The 20,009-nt window shown below is 37.7% G+C and overlaps 2 protein-coding genes across 5 annotated transcripts; both read left to right on the top strand.

Moving 5' to 3' along the window:
* Positions 1-1,806: 1,806 nt before the first annotated feature.
* LOC127419140 (protein FAM110C-like) lies at positions 1,807-4,111 on the top strand. The gene has a single exon (XM_051660303.1). The coding sequence runs from the start codon at positions 2,146-2,148 to the stop codon at positions 3,202-3,204; it is 1,059 nt and encodes a 352-aa protein (XP_051516263.1). The 5' UTR covers positions 1,807-2,145; the 3' UTR covers positions 3,205-4,111.
* Positions 4,112-5,876: 1,765 nt separating this feature from the next.
* LOC127419425 (F-box only protein 25-like) lies at positions 5,877-19,880 on the top strand. Of its 4 annotated transcripts, XR_007893668.1 has the most exons (12): positions 9,228-9,360; positions 9,748-9,898; positions 10,991-11,094; positions 11,401-11,450; positions 12,852-12,944; positions 13,063-13,156; positions 13,320-13,504; positions 15,171-15,353; positions 15,669-15,812; positions 16,134-16,160; positions 17,323-17,473; positions 18,392-19,880. XR_007893668.1 is itself a non-coding variant. In XM_051660797.1 (11 exons), the coding sequence occupies exons 2-11, from the start codon at positions 9,771-9,773 to the stop codon at positions 18,479-18,481; spliced, it is 1,098 nt and encodes a 365-aa protein (XP_051516757.1). In that variant the 5' UTR covers positions 5,877-6,117; positions 9,748-9,770; the 3' UTR covers positions 18,482-19,879. The 4 variants fall into 4 exon arrangements, 3 of the variants coding, with proteins under 3 accessions (XP_051516757.1, XP_051516756.1, XP_051516758.1); XM_051660797.1 differs by lacking the exons at positions 9,228-9,360; positions 17,323-17,473 and adding an exon at positions 5,877-6,117 and having other exon boundaries at positions 18,392-19,879; XM_051660796.1 differs by lacking the exon at positions 17,323-17,473 and having other exon boundaries at positions 18,392-19,879.
* The last annotated feature ends 129 nt before the right edge of the window (positions 19,881-20,009 follow it).

Below are 20,009 nucleotides of genomic sequence, written 5' to 3'. Positions count from 1 at the left end.
TAAATATGTACTTCTTTCTTAAGATTTTGTTATGTAAATCTACCATACTGACATGTTTAGCATCTCAGGCTACAGTGGCCACAAAATGTTTTCGACTGAATATTTCAGGTTGAATACAATCATTTGTGGCATAATGTTGATTACCACAAAAATTTGTTTCGACTCATCCTTCCTTTTGTTTAAAACAAAAAAAAGCAGTGAGGTACTTCCAATGGAAGTGAATGGAGACAATGTTTGGAAGGTTTAAAGGCAGAAATGTGAAGCTTATCAATTTATAAAAGCACTTACATTAATTCTGTTAAAACTCATGTATTATTTGAGCTGAAGTTGTTTAAATCATAATTTTTTACAGTAATGTTACGGTTTTAGGGTTTGCTGACATTACATCTTTATGGCTATGAAGTTGTAAAATTGGCTATAACTTAACATGGTAAAGGTTAGTTTGTGATTTTATCACACTACAATCATGTTTACATGCATATTGTTTATGTCTTGTGGCTATACGTTTGAAAAAGTATTTTCACATTCAAAAATTGTCCCCCATTCACTTCCATTGGAAGTGCCAGATTTTTGCTTTTTTAAAGAAACAAGTCAAAATAAATGTTTGTAGTAATCAACATTATGCCACATATGCTGTCGACTGAGCTTAACTTGTACTGAACCCAGAATATTCCTTTAAGCCACATTTAAAAGTGCATTCATTTCATTGCATAAATAGTCAAATATAAGTGGCAATCTTCTTTTCTCAAAACCATTGTTGTAATGACTTAACTGGTCTCAAGGTGATTTCAGATGATGTATGAAGTAATTTCCCCCCAAGTTTACACAGAAGTCCTAGCAGAATAACCACAGGTGCAGTTCATTACATTAAAGGGATAGTTCACCCAAAAATGACAATTCTCTCATTATTTACTCACCCTCATCCCAGGTGTGTTTGACTTGCTTTCTTCACCAGAACACATTTGAATGCAAGTGAATGGAAATGTATCTTTTGAAGCTCCAAAAATCACAGACAGTCAACATAAACGTCATCCTTATGACACCAGCTGTTAAATTAATGTCTTCTAATGCGATACGATCACTTTTGGTGTGAAAAAGATTAATATTTAAGTACTTTTTAACAATAATCCAACGCTTCATGAGAGGGTGGAGTCCAAGAGGTTTCTCGTGTGATGTCATGGATACAGATGTAATCTCACATTCTTCACTCAGTTGAGACATCCAAGAGGAGCACACAAATGCACCACTGTGAGTAAAGAAACAGACAATAACAGATCTAAACCAAAACCAACCAAGCTACTGTACAACGTTCCTCCTACTCACTTGTAAACAGCGCTACTCTTCCGTCTGTGACGCACTTGTCTCGGTTCTTGCGTGTTTTAAATGCCAATGCGATGACATCACACATGCGTACAGCTGCTCACCGGAAGCATGATTTAGAGTTAAAGAAAAGTACTTAAATATTGATCTTTTTTCGCACCAAAAGCTATGCTGACTGTTTTTTTGGAGCTTCATTTGCATTTTAAGGACCTATTGAGCCAAGACATTTTTCTGTTTTTCTTCAAATGTGTTCTGGTGAAGAAAGAAAGTCTTACACACCTGGGATATCATGAGGGTGAGTAAATAATGAGAGAATATTCATTTTTGGATGAGCTATCCCTTTAATACTGTCCACTAGGTTTGACCACTTCTGCAAGTTCTGATAGCTTCTTGTGACCTTGAATTTGAAAGTCTCCTAATGCTTTTCATCTTAACACTGGCAAACTTCTTTTTGTGAAATATTTAGCTTGTAAAGCAATGGTATTCATTATTTTTTAAGTGTGGCTGAAGTGTTCAAATACTTTTTGGGACACTGACTGCATATCCTCTCTAAATGTATAGTATGGGACTGTTATTCTTCTTCTTCACCCTTTACCTAAACACCTCTCCTGCTAGAGCTTGCTGCCTTGACCTGAAAGTGGGTGGAGTAGAAGTGAGTAGTATGAACAGGTAAGTTGTGAGTCAGTACTGTGTGCTCTCACCTACTATCAGATCTCACACGTCAAACCTTTCCAAATGATTAAACAGAGAGGTAGCGGCATTTACAACTTTCATGCAACTGGATCTAACACGGAATACTGCTCTGTTTGACGCTTGACTGGATAAATGCTGAAGAAAACGCAAGGCTCGGCCGACGTGGACGCGTCGCGCATTCTTGTGAAGGGGCCCGAGTTCTTGAGGAGACAGTTGGAGCGGGAGAGCGAGGCGAATAAAGGGCGCGTCAGTGCGGTGGAGAGGTTGGCAGCCACTAAACCTCAATATGTAAAAAGCCAACAGGCGGTCGGTTCCCATCAAGAGCCCGTCATCAGCTTCGGGTCTGCCTCCGTGAGCAGTCAAGGGTCCTCTAACGGGTTCGGTTCCGTTAAGAAAGCCGCTAGTGTTGATGTTGGAGATGATAAACTGTCGCCTCAAGAAGATTCCAATGTAGTTAGACGAACCAGCTCGAAAAAACGACCTGACTCGATTTTATTATATAGACAGAGGTGTGAACTCCTGAGAGGGTCACCACTAGTCGGGAGCAGGAAATTGATTAAAAAGGCGTTATTCTCCACACAAAACAAGACAAAAGCGTTTTCTGAGGCGCAGGGTGGCGCATTTGATTCTGAGGTGTATGATAAAAAAGACCGCGCGCTTGGAGCCACGCGTAAAGATTGCGAAAAAGAGACTTCTCGGGTAATTTTACCTATCTCAAAAGGGTCAACGAAGTTCGACCTGAAGCCAGGTGAGACAGACGATGTGACGACGAGGGCACCTATTCACAAGAGCGTCGAAGACACGCGTGCGCACGAGCGCAAGAGTCAGAGGGGAGTGGCGCGCTCGAGCTCTGATATCAGTTCGCGCTACTCGAAAAACTTCGCGGACTTCGACTCGTTCTTCAAATACTGCGGCCTCGATGGTGATGTCATCGAGTCCCTGGGCAAAGAGAACTTTTACGCGCGCTCGGACGACCTCAGCCTGAAAATACGAAGCGCCAGCGTTTCGACGTCAGATGATGGATTCTCGAGGAGCAGCGGCGGCCTTCTGGAGGAAGAACTGCAAGTACAAGAGAAGGTCCGTCAAGGCCAAGGGTCGTCAGTCGTTGAGCGCAACGCTCGGATCATCAAGTGGCTTTACAGCTGCAGAAATGCAGCGGAGTCAGGAAAGACTCTTCGAGACCTTGATTAACTTGTTAATGTCAAAGGGTCATCACACATAAAGTTCCCTTCTATTTGACATATAGCAATAAAAAGTTAGGCGCATGATTCTGTATCTGTAAATCAGTTTGCACATTCAGGATTACTTATGGGTGTTGTGTTGAACTCTGTTTCCCACCAGCAGATCTGTATGGGGGGAACAGTTTCTTATGGTAACATTCTCCGCTGTCAGAATGCGTTCCCCTATGCACAATCCTAAACCTAACCCTTCTCTTCCCTACCCTACCATATCCTACCTACCTTAACCCTAACCCTAACCCTAACCTACACTACCCTACCTACCCTAACCCTAACCCCATACTCTATCGGGGCTAGGGGGAAACAGATTCCAACGGGTAACACATTTCGATACAACAATGGGCGATACCACTTATTTTCTTTTAGATCTGATACCAAGTAGGTTATTAAGTAATATATTGCTGATACTGATACCTCTATTATTTTTTTTATTCATTTTTTTTTTTTTTCAAATTCTTGGTATAAAATGGGTCATTTAATGTATTAGGCTATTTTAAAAATATATTTTTAAAACATTTACAGGTATGAAATGGAAATGTCTTCTTTTTAACCATATGAAAATGAACCATGGTTTTAATACAAAGTTAACAATTGATCTTTATATCTATATTATACAATAGTGACAGTAACCATAGTTTAACTGGTATTTGTATTAAAATCATAGTCATGGTAAAGTCATATTAACCATAAAATTTACCATTGTTACAAAAGTCATAGTTACTTCAATACTACTAAAACCGTGACTAATTATCTTAAGGGTATCATTTATTAACACAATGTGTAACTCAATGCTTTAACAACTTTAAATGTAAATAATCTTACAAACAAACCCAATGCAATAAATATCATATTTAGATTTGTTTTTATTTGATGTGAATTTCCTCAAGATGATATTTGTTTGTCTGTCATTATCTCAGCCAAGCACTGCTTCCTCTGTATGAACGAGAAACTATTGGCTAATATAATTCTTTGAATATAATTCTTCAGGTTTATGATATTCATTAATTTTCATTGTAACTTAACAATAACATCACTAGTTAAAAACTTTAGAATCAATATTTTTATGTGAGGATAGATATTCTAGATACGTGATCAGTATCGGAAGGATCGATACTTTAGGATCGATCTGCATATCTCTATCTCTTCGGAAGGGATGTGGTTGAAGTTTGCAAAAATGGTGGATGTCAGTTAAGTGTCTGAAATAACTTATAGCCTTTTGTACATGCCCAGTAGGCCTTGATTCCAGTGTCATGTTTTTGTACCTGACAGTTTTTATTATTACTATTATTATTACTCTACTGTATCCTCCTGGAATACATGTTACTTGATTTATAATCTATTAAAAGGCCAGGCTTTATTTCTGCTGCATTGTATTTCCATTGTGTTATGTGAAAACTGGCCTTGCACATGTATTTTTGCATAAATTCTAGTCTACAAAAACATTAAAAAGTTTGTTCGATCCATATTTGCCTATCAGCTGTGGAATGCAGAAGATAGCACCTGGCCTTGAGGTATGAAAAAATATGGCCTCAAACAAAGAGTTTCGTCCATTGTTGCGTAATAGAGGAAATGGTGAAGTAAAAGCTCGTAAATTCACACCCAGTGTGGGGGTGTATAATATGTGCCACTGTCACAAGTTCAAAAGAACAGGTGGCTGTTTATCCTGACTGATTGACTAATGTCTGTGTTAAACAACATGACACATTGTATAAAAATGCTATGTAAATATAAAAATAGTTATCGGTCAATAAAATCTTTTCCTACCATTCTAGCACTGAATACAAACTACTGTTACTTAAGTGTGTTTTTGTTGTATGCTTTGTAAATCTTTATAGATCTGGTAAAGTGTGTGCTCTAAAACATATCAAAACTCTAAATATTGTTTAAATGTCCACCAGTATTTTAATGACCATAAATGCATGTTTATCCATGTTTAAGAATGAAAACTATCCCTTTTTTTTCTTTTCATTTTGATATTAATGTGCTTAAGTCATCATTTGCACTAAATTGAAGATTTTGCAATAGGCAGATTTTGAGCATGCTTGCATGCAGTAGTTTCACAAAACGATCCCCCTCTGGCCCCTAGAATGCAGACTGTCAGGCAGGTTTTATCTTGCAGCACAAGTCTTCGTGGCCTTTAAACTACTTTGAATGAATTTGGTACCTCCAGCATATTTGGCTTCCTGCATTAGATGCATGTCAGAATAATCCTCATATTTTTATCAGGTCCCAACAGTGATCCAAACTGACAGATTTTTTCCAAAACCTCCCTGAAACCTAAAGAACATGTATCAGGATTGTATGCACTTTTGAAATTTGTGTTCATATTAAGAAAATACTGTAATTATTTACATTAGAAACACTGCAGAAAGTTGTTACTCTGTAGATGCTGTTCTGTGCAGAGTCCTGGTAAAAAAAATCTCTCTTTCAAAGGATTCACGATTCAAGAAGCCTCATTGGCCGGATAAAAAAGGTCCTCATTCTTCATTTATTGGTAATACAAAGGATTTAAATTGTCATGGCAGAAATAGACATTATATAAACACACATATACAAATAAATGGCATAACTAATAAGTGCTTCTTTATGTGCAAATAGTAGGCAGCTTGTCTGAGTTTGGTGTTTATGTCCCACTGGTTGCCCTTCCTTAAGAATTTTCACAGCTTGTTTGCACCTCTCACCTACTGTAGGTGGGTTTGACCTAGGTATATGGGAGTTTGGGGCTAGTTATCATATAAGGAAGTTGTCACAAGGGCTATTTCTAAATATCTATAAAGTCTAAAGTCCAATTATATGCTTGTTTTCTCTAGTGGTTTTCAGGACAGCAAGTCATTTTCATAAACATCTGGTCCGAGCATTGATATCGGTAAGGTTTGTAGCATGTTTTAGGTTTTGTAATTTTATAAATACATGTCATTGATTAATTTCAGTCGTTGCTGACTAAAATAATTGTTTGATAATTTTGCATCTTCCTTAATGGAACATGCTTTTTTTTTTTTTTTTACTTTAGAGATTATTTAATACTTCAAACAATAATTCTTCTTCTTAAATCAGTTTCAAACAGCAGGGGGTAAAATAATCCCACCCTGAGGAATAGTGACTGGAGTAAAGTGACAACTAGCCCCAGTCTCTCCTATTAGATTTCAATTTGAAATCTACTGTTTGTACTTTACATTATTTCAAGTAGTCTTATTTTGTGAGCCAAGACTATATATCTGCCTGTCTCGATAGCAAGACTATGTTTACTTTGTCTGTACTTTGTCTAGGATGACAGACAAGGGTACAGACAGCATTCCAATTTATTTTGTTTAGATTTTGCCTTAAAGGGATAGTTCACCCAAAAATTTTTTGAAAAACATTTACATTTCGATAAACATTTACTCACCATCATTTTATCTCAGATGTGTTTCTTTCTTCTGCAGAACACAAATGAAGATTTTTAGAAGAATATCTCAGCTCTGTAGGTCCATACAATGCAAGTGAATGGTGACGAAAACTTTGACGCTCCAAAAAGCACAGGCAGCATAAAAGTAATCCATAAAACCCCAATGGTTTAATCCATGTATTCTGAAACGATCTAATCGATTTTAAGTATGAACAGACCAAAATATAACTCTTTTTTTCACTATAAATCTTGACATCAGCAGTCTCCTTGGCGATCATGATTTTAAGCTTGATTACACTTCCTAGGCCATCTATCACTCAGCGCACGTGTAAGTGTAATTTAACTTGAAATCACGATCGTGCCAAGAGACTGCAAGGGCAAGATTTTCATTGAAAAAGGAGTTATATTTTGGGCTATTCTCACCCAAAATCGATTAGATCGCTTCAAATGACATTGAGTAAACACACGTGACACAGAACTGTTAATTGGATGATCGTGTGAACAGACAAAAGTGCTTTGAATCTGGCATTTTCAAATCCGATCTGGGCCACTTTCATATGTGGAACTAAATCGAATGTGTATCTGATTTTTTCCATTGTGTCTTTGGTGTGAACAGCTACTGTAGATCAGGTTTAATATGATTTTTACTTGATCTACCTCAACATTCATCATTTACACGTTTGATTTCCAGCGTATATACAACATTTTTTAATCGCAAGTCGTATCTGTCTAGTTAATGCATTCAGTTTCTTTTTAAGGAAAGAAAATAAAAGTATAGGCTTTAACAGCTGGGTTCAGCTACTATTTTGAACTGCACGTTTAATATGTGTATGAAAAGATACAGATGTAGATTTATTTATATAACGGCGCTCTTTGGTCGTGTCACTCGCTCATAAAACACAATTTCTATATTTCTCAAAATATGAATACAAGCCAGTCAATGGAAATATGAAATAAATAAAGATAACTCTTCTTACCTTACATGCAGGGGTGTAGATTCCAGGGAGGATGGGGGGGAGGTAACCCCCCCAATAATCAAAACAAGCAAGTACAACCCCTCCAATATTTATAACATGATCAATGTTAAAATGTAAATTCTTCACACTGTAACCCCCAATGTTCAAGCCAAATCTACACCCTTGCTTACATGTATGTAATGCCGTTTTTCCTGCTGTCTTTCCATTTTATTGTGTGTTTCGCTCGTAGGTAATATTACACTTGAACTTCGATGATTATTTAAATTCCACCAAACTAAATGACTACATAAAAATACTTTATCCATCAATGGTCTTTCTCCATCACTCGCGGACATAATATCAAATAGGCATGTGTCCTTTCTGCATTAAAAATGGATAATTAAATTTTTTCTCCCCTTTTTTTCCCCAATTTTGAATGCCCAATTCCCAATGCGCTCTAAGTCCTCGTGGTGGCGTAGTGACTCGCCTCAATTAGGCGGAGGACGAATCTCAGTTGCCTCCGCGTCTGAGACCGTCAATCCACGCATCTTATCACGTGGCTTGTTGAGTGTGTTACCGTGGAGACTTAGCATGTGTGGAAGCCCACGCTATTCTCCGCGCACAACTCACCATGTGCCCTACTGAGAGCGAGAACCACATTATAGCGACCACGAGGAGGTTACCCCATGTGACTCTACACTCCCTAGCAACCGGGCAAATTTGGTTGCTTAGGAGACCTTGCTGGAGTCACTCAGCATGCCCTGGATTCAAACTCGCGACTCCAGGGGTGGTAGTCAGCGTCAATACTCGCTGAGCTACCCAGGCCCCGGATAATTACATTTTTAATTATAATGTAATTCATTATTCATACTATAATGATGAACATGCAGCAGTTTGTGATATGCATGCTCAAGGAGTGCTACACGCATGCGGGTCAGTTTAGGAGTGTTGGCTGTTCAGACCGGTTCAGACCAGTATCTGATATGGGCTACATTAAAATGTCATGTGAACAACCTAACAAAAAAGTCTGATTTGAGCAAAAAAATCAGATCTAGGCCACATTCAGCTGCGGTGTGAACGTAAGCTTATAGATTACTTTCATACTGCCTGTATGTGCTTTTTGGAGCTTCAAAGTTTTGGTCATCATGCGCCTACAGAGCTGATGTATTCTTCTAAAAATCTTCCCTTTGTGTTCTGAGGAAGAAAGTCATTCAGATCTGGCCCAAAATGAGTTTTTTTGTTTTGTTTTGTTTTTGAGTGAACTATTCCACAGAATTTCTTTGTTTTTGTTTTAATAATTCGATTTCCTCTAGCTGAGTTTTAATCGTGGTTCTTGAGAAATGCCTCTGAGACCAACTGGTTGAAGGGACCACAAGTAACAACCTATTTATTACTTCAAAGCTAAACCACGTACTGGAAATGTTTACTTGGTGATGTTAGTATCCAGTATGCTTGGCCAGCCCATTCCATCATTCATTCTCTCCATTCCCCTGCCCCCATCGCAAAATCAAAACACGACAACATGTGCAAGGGTCGGAGTCACGTGTAAGAAGCCGCCTAGACAGAGAACTCAGGATAAAACAGAGGGTGATCGACGGGTCAGCGAACCAATCAGCTTTGGAATTCTGGGTAGCAACAAGATGAATGCAAACACGACGACCAATCACAAACGCCAGGGGGCGTGTCTTACATTCCGCTGTTCTAACTGTTTACTTCCGTCAATACTCAAAGAAAAGCAGAAAATTATCAGCATAACAAAGGAACCGCTGTAAGTAAACTTGAAGATACGTCGTTAATCAATACAAATACATGAATATGCTTTTAAAACAAATATTGACATAGAGGGATGGGCTGTCATTAGTGTTTTGATAGATAAGGCGTTTGGCAGGCTTTTCTTTTGAGCAAATGTTTTGGCTGTTGTTGCTCAGCCAGCCAAAATACAATGGAGTTTATCTACAGTAGGCAAAGAAACATCAAAATTGCATAACATTTGTTTTTGAAACAGATAAAATGTAAAATGTTTAGTTTAAGAAGCCTTTTAAACCTGTAATGATTGATATTGTGACTTATTTGATGTATAGTGATATTGTTTCAGATATGTTAAGCCTTTGATGTGTCATTATGTTTTTATAAGATAAGAGTCTCTTGTTTTCAGATCTCTGGAACAGGTGGAAGAAGATGCCGTTCTTGGGCCAAGACTGGAGGTCACCAGGCTGGAGTTGGATCAAAACTGAGGATGGATGGAAGCGCTTTGAATACTTCGGCCACAATTTGGGAGATAATATCAATGAATTTGGCTTGGAAGAGTATGAATGTTATTTTATTATTATTGTTTATTTACATTTACATTTATTCATTTGGCAGATGCTTTTATCCAAAGCGACTTACAAAAGAGGAACATATAAGTGAATCATCTTAAGGAGACAGTGGTACGAAAAGTGCCATATTACAAAGTTTCACTAGCATCAGAATAGCATTCAAGCAATTGTTGTAATAGTTTTTATGAAATGACAAGCAGAAAACATACCTACTCCCTGAAAAGTATAAATGGAAAAAGGGTGCAATGAAAGAGACAGGTGTAATATGTGACAGCGCTAGTTTGCTACTAGCGGGCCGTGGTCACAGGGCTGTAGCTAATGGGGTGAAGGGTGATAACGTTTCTAGGGGCCCACAGGTCCAGGGGGGCCCACAACAAATTTTAGACTGTATTTTTAATATGAAAGGGACCCAGAACACTATAAAGTCAGGGGGCCCAAAATTCCCTGCTACGGCCCTGCGTGGTCAGTTTGGAGGTTGTCAATAAATGATAATTTTGAGTACGCTATTTTGCTACCGTGGCTTTTTGCTGCGTAAAATTCTAGAACTGTTCAAATCGCTTACAGCACCTAATTATGACAATATATTGTAATAGTTGCATATTGTTGAGGAAAGTGCCATCAGTCTGCCCTCAATTGTACATTGTCATAGTATTAACTAGCCATATAATTGATGCTTTAATCTGTAGTGACTTGTGGTACACTTATTAGGGACCATAATCTTGGAGTATCCTGAGTCTAATCAGGGGCACAATGGTGAAGGAGATCTCTCTTTTTAAGGGTGGTTACCAGCCCTGATCTTTTACCACTAGACCACATGATATGCACCAGACATGAGCTAAAAACACCAGACTCTGACAGTGCTGTCATGGATGCTGACTGATCTAAAGTCAGGGTTGGGCATGACTACAAGGATATGCAAAAATACAAAGCAGTCTGGTTTCGGTTATATGAGGATGCATGTAGGTGTTAGGATAGTTTTAGACTAGACAAACATATACAGCACGTTTGCCTGTGTGTGTTGTGAATAGGCTATTAAGGCTATTGGGCAGTGGTAACTAATTTCACATTATTTTCCTCCAGGTTAGACAATGACAACAAGGAAAACATCTATGTGGGAGATGTCTGTGAAGTAGCTGCCGAGAAGAGAAAAAAGGACTTTTTCAACAACAACACAAAATCAGAATGTAAAAATGACATTATCCTTAATTATCACTTTAAAGATGACAAATTTATCAGTGGACTAGAGCTGCATGCATTAGATTAGCAACCCAATCATAGATGAAATACCATTTTAAATTTATAGCAATGCTGGATTAAATACAAGTAGACCAGTGCAGTGGTCACTAACTGATAAGTGATTCTTGATAATCTCTGATAATCAAATAAGTGTATGTATTTAATTTAAAAGAAATTGTCTCATAATTATAGTATTATATAAAGCAAGTTGTCCTTCCTCTAATGTTTTTTTTTTTTTTTTCTTTTTCACTTAGTTTTGTTCCAGGAGAGATGGATCTACGTTCAGAAGGAGAGTACTAGAGAGGTGAGAGATCGATTATATTATGATATCAACATGAAATAGACTCAGGGAGTAGCTAGTAAAAAACAGTCTGATAATGTTATACTTGGTCAATATGAAATTAAATATATATATATATATATATATATATATATATATATATATTGACCCTAACTTTGTAATTTTGTCTGCTTCTAAAACAACCTTCAGTAACACTTTACAATAAGTTTTTTTGTTTTTTTTTCAAAATTAATAAATGCATTAGGTATAATGAACTAACAATGAACAATATATTTTACGGCGTTTTTTTTATTCTTGGTTAAAGTTAGTCTATAAAAATACAATTTTTAATTGTTAGTTCAGGTTAGTTCATAATGCATTAACTAATGCTAACTACTACTACTATTAACTAATATACAACTTTTAATTTTGAAAATGTATTAGTATATGTTGATATTAACAGTAATCAAGATGAATAAATGCAGTAAAAGTATTGTTCATTGTTAGTTCATAATGCATTAACTAATGCAAACATATGTAACTTTTCATTAAAAAATGTATTAGTAAATGTTGATATAAACAGTAACCAAGATTAATAAATGCTCAAAAAGTATTGTTCATCGTTAGTTCATGTTAATTAATGTAATTAATGTTAACAAAACAACCTTATTGTAAAGTGTTACCTAACTTTCCTTTTTTACTGACGTCACAAATCCATCTTACATTTTCAATCCCTCCCCTCCAACGGCCTGTCTTTTCGTTGGTTTTCATCCTGGGCACGTTTGTCACGATCCGAATCCGAGTACAATTGTTACCCCCACAGTGTTGGTCTGGTTTCAGACTCTCATATTCTGTCGAACCCCAGTGCTTTTCCATCATCACAAACATGCACGTGATGGAGAATATCGCTATATTTGTGTCTTTTTATTAATTTGGTGTCATTATGCACACCAGATTGAACGACACATATGCCTCTGTGCGTCACATGCCATAATTCTGCATGTCCAGGAGAAGGCGACTATATCTGATGCTCGCAAATGGTCTTTTTTTAGGGAAGAGCTGGTTGCGAGCAATGTATTTGCAGCACTGCTTATGTTCCCCTTCCACTCATGGTGCACATGTGTTTTTGTGCAACTGATGATGTCGTCATCCTAAATCAGCAAAAACGCTGGAACAAGTACGGACCCGAGTACAGGTTGCTTTCTCACTTATGCAAACCGTGCCACAGTTCCATTGCGACCAAGCTCAGACCACCTCCTACAGGTAGTCTCAAGTTCAGTACCACGGTTCGCTATCTATCAGCAAAATAGCTTTCATATTACCCATTTTTCATGTGAACCATGCTCTTTATCGGGCTAAATTTCCAGTGTGAAAGCCCCCTTACAGTGTTTTTTTCTACTACTAAATTTGTGTTTGTTGTTGCAGAGACATGGGTACTGCACACTGGGTGAGGCCTTTAATCGTCTGGACTTTTCCAGTGCCATTCAGGATGTGCGGCGATTCAACTATGTGGTCAAAGTAAGATGTTTCAGTCTTTTCTGAACCATTGCTGTGATTCTCATAAGGAATACTGGAGCCCATTACTCTTTCTCTGACTCACTCTCCCTCTTTGTCCCTCTCCTTCTATCCCTCTTAGCTACTGCAGTTGATTGCTAAGTCCCAGCTGACGTCTTTGAGCGGAGCTGCTCAGAAAAACTATTTTAATGTCCTGGAGAAGATCGTGAGGAAAGGTGAGCGAGTGCAGAGATCAAGATTCTGCTCTTTGACTGGATGATTTCCTCTGTTCTCCATGTAGAAAACATTCTACCAAGTGACATCAGTAGTGATATATCTGCATTAATGCTTCATTTAGTAAGTGTTATGTTTTTCTGGGGTTTTATTTAAATTGTCCAGTTCTGGATGACCATCAGAACCCGCGATTGATCAAGGCTTTGCTGGACGATCTTAGCTCCACCCTCTGCATCCTCATGCGAGAGGTCGGGAAGTCTGTGCTGGTTGGCAACATCAACATTTGGGTCTGCCGTTTAGAAACTATCCTAAACTGGCAGCAGCAGCTCAACAATTTACAAATTCCAAAGGTAGCTTTTTCAGTGTGTTTATATAGGTTTGTGTGTTTGTCTGTGTGCGATTTAAAAAAAAAATAAAATATATATATATATTTTTAGGACTAAATTGAAAATGTACAGCTGTGTTTCCTGTGTAGCATTTGTCAACAGTTTACGTATAATCTTCTATCTGATACATTGGAAAAATGCTCAATAAAGGAATTATCCGGTTTCAGCATTTGTGGCATGTTTTTACCACAAAAAATAATTTCCACTCATTCCTGATTTATTAAATAACGCTGTTTCAGTAGGGCACTTATAGTGGAAGTGAATAGGGCCAGATCATAAACGCTAAAATACATACCATTTCAAAAGTATAGCCACAGCACGTAAACATTATTGATGTAAACATGATTTTAGTGAAACAGTCACTCTCTAACTTTATCTGTGCAAAGTTATATCCACTAGCTGGATTACAGGGTTTTGTTGTCATGGCAACAAAGTTGTAATATTGGATATACACCAATCAGCCACAACATTAAAACCACATGCCTAATATTTTGGCTATTCTCTGTTGACCTCTCTCATCAACAAGGCATTTCAAGGATGTTTTTTGTTTTTGGCACCATTCGGAGTAAATTCTAGAGACTGTTGTGCGTGAAAATCCCAGGAGATCAGCAGTTATATAAATACTCAAACCAGCCCGTCTGGCACCAACAATCATCCATGCAATTATCTAATCAGCCAATCGTGTGGCAGCAGTGTAGTGCATAAAATCATGCAGATACGGGTCAGGAGCTTCAGTTAATGTTCACATCAACCATCAGAATGGGGAAAAAATGTGATCTCAGTGATTTGGACCGTGGCATGATTGTTGGTGCCAGATGGAAACGCCTTGTTGATGAGATAGGTCAACAGAGAATGGCCAGACTGGTTCGAACTGACAAAGTTTACGGTAACTCAGATAACCACTCTGTACAATTGTGTTGAGAAGAATATCATCTCAGAATGCTATTCTGAGGTGTGCGTTGGTGCTGTTTGGTGGCACGAGGGGGACCTAATGTGGTTTTAATGGGGCATGTGGTTTTAATGTTGTGGCTGATGGGTGTATATCCAATATTACAACTTCGTTGCCATGACAACAAAACCCTGTAATCCAGCTAGTGGATATAACTTTGCACAGATAAAGTTAGAGAGCGATAGTTTCACTAAAATCATGTCAACATCTATAATGTTTACATGCTGTGGCTATACTTTTGAAATGGTATGTATTTTAGCAAAGTCCATGGTAACTCAGATAACCGCTTTGTACAATTGTGGTGAGAGGAATATAATCTCAGAATGCTATTCTGAGATGCGGGTTGGCCCTCTTTTGGTGGCACGAGGGGGACCTACACAGTATTAGGCAGGTGGTTTTAATGTTGTGGCTGATTGGAGTAACGTTACACAGATATACTAAGTGAGTGATTTTTATCACACTAAAATATTTGTAACATGTATAATGTTTATGTTTTATGGCTATACTTTTGAAACAGTGTGCATTTTAACATAAATGGACTGGCCTCATTCACTTACATTGTAAATGCCTTTCTGTATCAACATTGATGCAGAAACTGTTAATTGAGCTTAACTTGTATTGAACCCAACACATTGCTTTAGTAGTTTATAGTAATGAAAGTGAACAAACGTCTCTTTTCAGCAAGTTTCAAATGGGATGACACTGAGTGACCTTCCTCTGCACATGCAAAGCAACATCCTGAACAAGTTTACTGATGCTTGTGACATCATTAACCTGGGACAAGCCACACCAACATTGCACATGCTCAGCGAGGACCGGCAACTGTGGAAGAAACTGTGCCAGTTTCATTTTGCTGAGAAACAGGTGAGAGAAACAGGTTTAATTGCCTTAGAGAAATGAAAAATCAACAAATAAACTGGCAAGTGAATATTTGTCTTGACATTGTCTTAACGTCATATTGATAATGTTAAATCTTCTTAGAGAACAAATGTGCAGAAAATTCCTTCATCTTTGGCAGAGCAAAAAATCAGTGGCTTAATCTGATCATAAGATGGCAGCACAGATCTTCAGAGGTTCTTTAAACTGAACCAAACTCAAACCAGTGTTAGCAGGGGGTGTAAGAGTGGTCTCTGTTCCTCAGCAACACTCACAGAGGTCTCTGTGTTTGTTTGTATTCAGTTCTGCAGGCACTTGATTCTATCAGAGAAGGGCCATGTGGACTGGAAGCTGATGTTCTTCACACTTCAGAAATACTACCCCCAGAAAGAACAGTATGGAGACACTCTGCAGTTTTGCAAGCACTGTAGCATCCTCTTCTGGAATGTATGGAACCCTCTATTTCTGATCTTGCACACCATTTTCCAAGTATTCTGTAGCCATAAAACAGAAATCCGATTCTTGCTTCCATATATACAAACTTGGATGATAACAGAAATTTTGGGTGAACTAAATATGAAGGCCCAATACTGACATTCATTAATTAGTCACTTTTAAAAATGTAATTCCAACAGTTTTAGGTTGTATCTCCTTGAGTGTCCAAGTCCTCTGTAATATCAGCCCTCCTCTGCACCTTTTAACTTTTGCCCTTTTACTCTGTTGCTGGTCCCCTTTCCTGTTCTCCTCCTGGTCCCTTATCTCCTAAAGGATAGACACCTGGCTTTGCTCTTTAAGGTACAAGCTAAATCTTATATCAACGTGCCATCCAAATTAGTTTCTGTTTAGTATAATTTGTTTTATTTTTATCAGTTATTTTTATCTTCTCTATTGTTCCTGTCTTCTTTATTTTTTGCATGAATCATTTGTATTTGATCCCATTATGTTTGAATTACTAATCTTTGACTATCTATCAAAATGTCTTCTTCGTTTTATGTCTTCAGTGTGTTCCACATTATGATCTCCAACATTGTAAACTAATGCTCCACATTACTGTAACTCATTCTCACACTTGTGAACATATATATGATTAGTTGTGCTTGCAAGCATCCCTATTGCTCATATTAGGATTATGAATTTAAACAAACCCCTAACACTAAGTAATTAATTTGTACCACAGTGTGTGTAATACTGTCATCTGTGATACCTTAAATCGACTTATTGAGTTTTGGTGTGCTATTGCTTTTCTGAGAAGTCGGATTTATGATTTCCACCTGGCGGACGTAAAACGTTAAAACCCAAGCCATATCTAGGGGCCAGAATATCATGGAGACTTGAGGGTGGGCTCTCTACGACCTAGCAACCATCCAAAACACCCTAGCAATCGCATAAGAGCAACCTGGCAACTACCGCAGACTGATCTTGCTATGAATTTGGCAACATTAAGTCGACATTTCTTCTGCTGAAATCGGTCTGTGCTTACCGAAATTCTAACTGCTGTCACCAGTTGCTGAAGCTGGAAGTGTTGTTGAATGTATGGGCACGTGGGAGCTTGAAATGTCCACAGAGTGGCACCAAAATGCGAGTTGTTTTTAATTGTAAATGATGTAATGCAGTCAAAAGATATTAATATTTTTGCTGTGATCACATCGTGTCGGAATTAGTGTAATTACGAGATAACAACTGTTCACTTTTGGAGCTCAAAAGTTATTTGTTTCTATGACAATACTCATAGTGCCAAAATGGCTTTGTTGTTGATAACAGCAAAATACTGCATTTATCACTTTTAATTCATTAATGCACTAGCAAATGTTCATTAAACTTTTAAATTCATTAAATGTTCTTGCAAAATGTTTATAAACAAAGAAAGGTAACAATGGCATAATAAATAGCATATCAAACAGAAATATGTGTTCACTACCTTTAACTTTTTACATTAATGCTGTTCCGTTCTTCTCAGAAACTAGGAATTTCCAGCTTTCTGCTTGGAAAAGTGCAATTAAACACCACTTGAAGCCATTCATCCAACTTAGAAACTCGTGTGGAAATCCTCTACTCCAATTTCACCAAGATGCCAGTGCATAATGTCACACAAACATGTCGGTACCCAGGTAGATGTACAAAGTTTATAACAAACAGTCACTTTTAGGCAAATAAAATGCATCAATGAGTCAAAGTTTCTACATCACATGATAATACAACTTGTTTAGCCAACGTTTGCAGAGACTGGTGTGCAAAACACAGTAAATTATACTGCCTTTTGAAAATAGTTCACTCGTAGAAAAAATGCCTAGCAGCTAGCAATTTGGTTGCTAGAAGACGTCTCAGTGACAATTGAATACCTGCTGAGCTAACGGGAGAATTGCAGGTTTGTTTCCTTATACATAATCTTCTGAATAAAGGAGCCCTTTTATGGTCGTAGATCAGAGATATGAACTCAGAATATCCCATATCTGACTTTGAAGGGAACACAGCATAAGTCATGACTTTCAGGACGGAGCTTTCATAGAATTAAGAGTTTACTAACTTGTTTAAATACTTGTAAGTACGAGTTTTACGAAGATGTGAACGCTTGGTACAAGTAAGAATCTCCTCAGTACATTAATTCTGACATGACGTAAATGCACCATGTATTAACTCTAGGCCCTAACCATAACCTAAACCTAACCATCAGTGGAGTAAAAATTTTTATATTAGAAGTGAAAATGCAACGTCCGGATCGCACTCTTCATTGATTATGCAAACTTACTGGTTTCCACAGGACTAGAATCCATGTCTGCCACAGGAAAAAGTAAACACATCTGAAATGATGCAAAGATGTATTTTGGGAGATTGTCAGTAACTCATCAGAATGGGGTCAATGTCAGGGTACTGGAACATTCGGTAGCAACATGTTGAGTTCCCGTGTGATTGTGTTGACCATCCACCACTTGCATTATGGTGCAGAATTTTGCACAGGCAAGCACCACTCACATTTTCTGCAGAAAATGTACAAATCTTATTCTGACCTCTCTCTCTTTTCATCACAGGACTCAGGACATCCTTGCACAGCTAACGATCCTGACATCTGCCTCACCCCCGTCTCTCCACAACATTTCATAGACCTCTTCAAGTTCTGAAATTCAGAATGTTCTTGGACCTCTCACCCTGTCCTCGGGAACACCTGCAAACAACACCTCTAACCAAGATTTTGAACCTGATAAAACATTCTCCTAACCCATCTCCTTTTTTTCTCTCTGGGCTCCAGACTAGCCTGTCGTCTCCTCTATTTTCCTCTGTTATGTTTCTTGGACTGCCATTCTGTGATTAAAAAGTGGGAGAGTTGGAACTTTTGACATTATAATGAATGAATTCATTTTCTTTTTCCTCTCCTAAACTTTAAGGGCTCATAGAAAAGATGTCACGATATTAGTGTTTCTTTCGTGTTGTCCTATTTTTTGTTTCGTTATTTTATTCTCAGAGCATAAAAGAGGCAGGAGATAGGAAGGATTGTTTGTCTATAATAGACAATAGCAAAACAAACTTGCTTTCGTGAGAGATGTGTTGAAATGAAAAAGCATGGGAGATCCTAAGGGAAGGCTATCTTGTCATATATATATACAGTACTGTGCAAAAGTCTCAGGCACATAAGATGTTTCACAAAAGCATTTGTCTTAAGATGGTTATTTATATCTTCAACTTTAGCGTGTCAATAGGAATTATAAATGTTAGACTCCCAAACATTACTTTTGCAAATAGAAAAGATTAGAATAGAAGAACAGAGAGCCCTGCAACAGATGTCATGGCCCCCACAGAGCCCCCCACTGAACATCGAGTCAGTCTGAGATTACATAAAGAGACAGAAGCAATTTAGACAGCCGAAGTAGATAGAAGAATTGTGGCAATTTCCCCAAGAAGCTTGGAACATCCTATCTGCCAACAACCAAGAAAAACTGTGTTCAGGTGTACCTAGGAGATTTGTTGCTGTTTTAAAGGCATGGGTGGTCACACCGAATATTGACTTAGCTTTTTTATGTTTACTGGGCTTTGTATGATAATTGATAAATGAAAACTATTTATGGCATTATTTTTGAAGACATCCTCACTATGCAGCATTTTTCACAGGTGCCTAAAACTTTTGCACAGTACTGTATATATGTATTTTTGTTTCTGAAGCAATGGAATGCATGTCCAAAGTAGTTGTAGTTCAATGTTTACGTGAGTTTTCGTACTGTTTTGTTGTGCTGTGCGTACATAATTGATGCGTCAACACTAAAGTGTACATTTGCATTGCATTTGCTACAAGAAAAGACTTTTTTACGATACACTTTTGTCAAATCTGAAAAATGTAATGTAAGCTTTGCTATTTATGAACAAATGTATTTTATATCCTTTTTCTGAAATTTGTAATATTCCTGTAACATTTCAGTAATATAAATGTCTTTGAAATTGCTGAACTGTAGGAAGTGTTTGGTACTATCAAACATTTGCAAAAAAAAACAAAAAAACATGATTACCTAAAATAATTAAAACATTATGAAAAAAATTTCTCATGTTTTTGTAAATAACGTTCATGATTTTAGTGCTTGACAAGAAGGCAGACACAAATCATGGCTGGGTCAAAGTGGTACCCCCTAGATTTGCCATGACAAACCCCCCCCCCCAACA

This window comes from Myxocyprinus asiaticus, chromosome 28 (genome assembly GCF_019703515.2).
Source record: "Myxocyprinus asiaticus isolate MX2 ecotype Aquarium Trade chromosome 28, UBuf_Myxa_2, whole genome shotgun sequence".
In the NCBI taxonomy this organism is placed as follows: domain Eukaryota; kingdom Metazoa; phylum Chordata; class Actinopteri; order Cypriniformes; family Catostomidae; genus Myxocyprinus; species Myxocyprinus asiaticus.
This window is presented reverse-complemented; position numbering and strand designations above follow the sequence as displayed.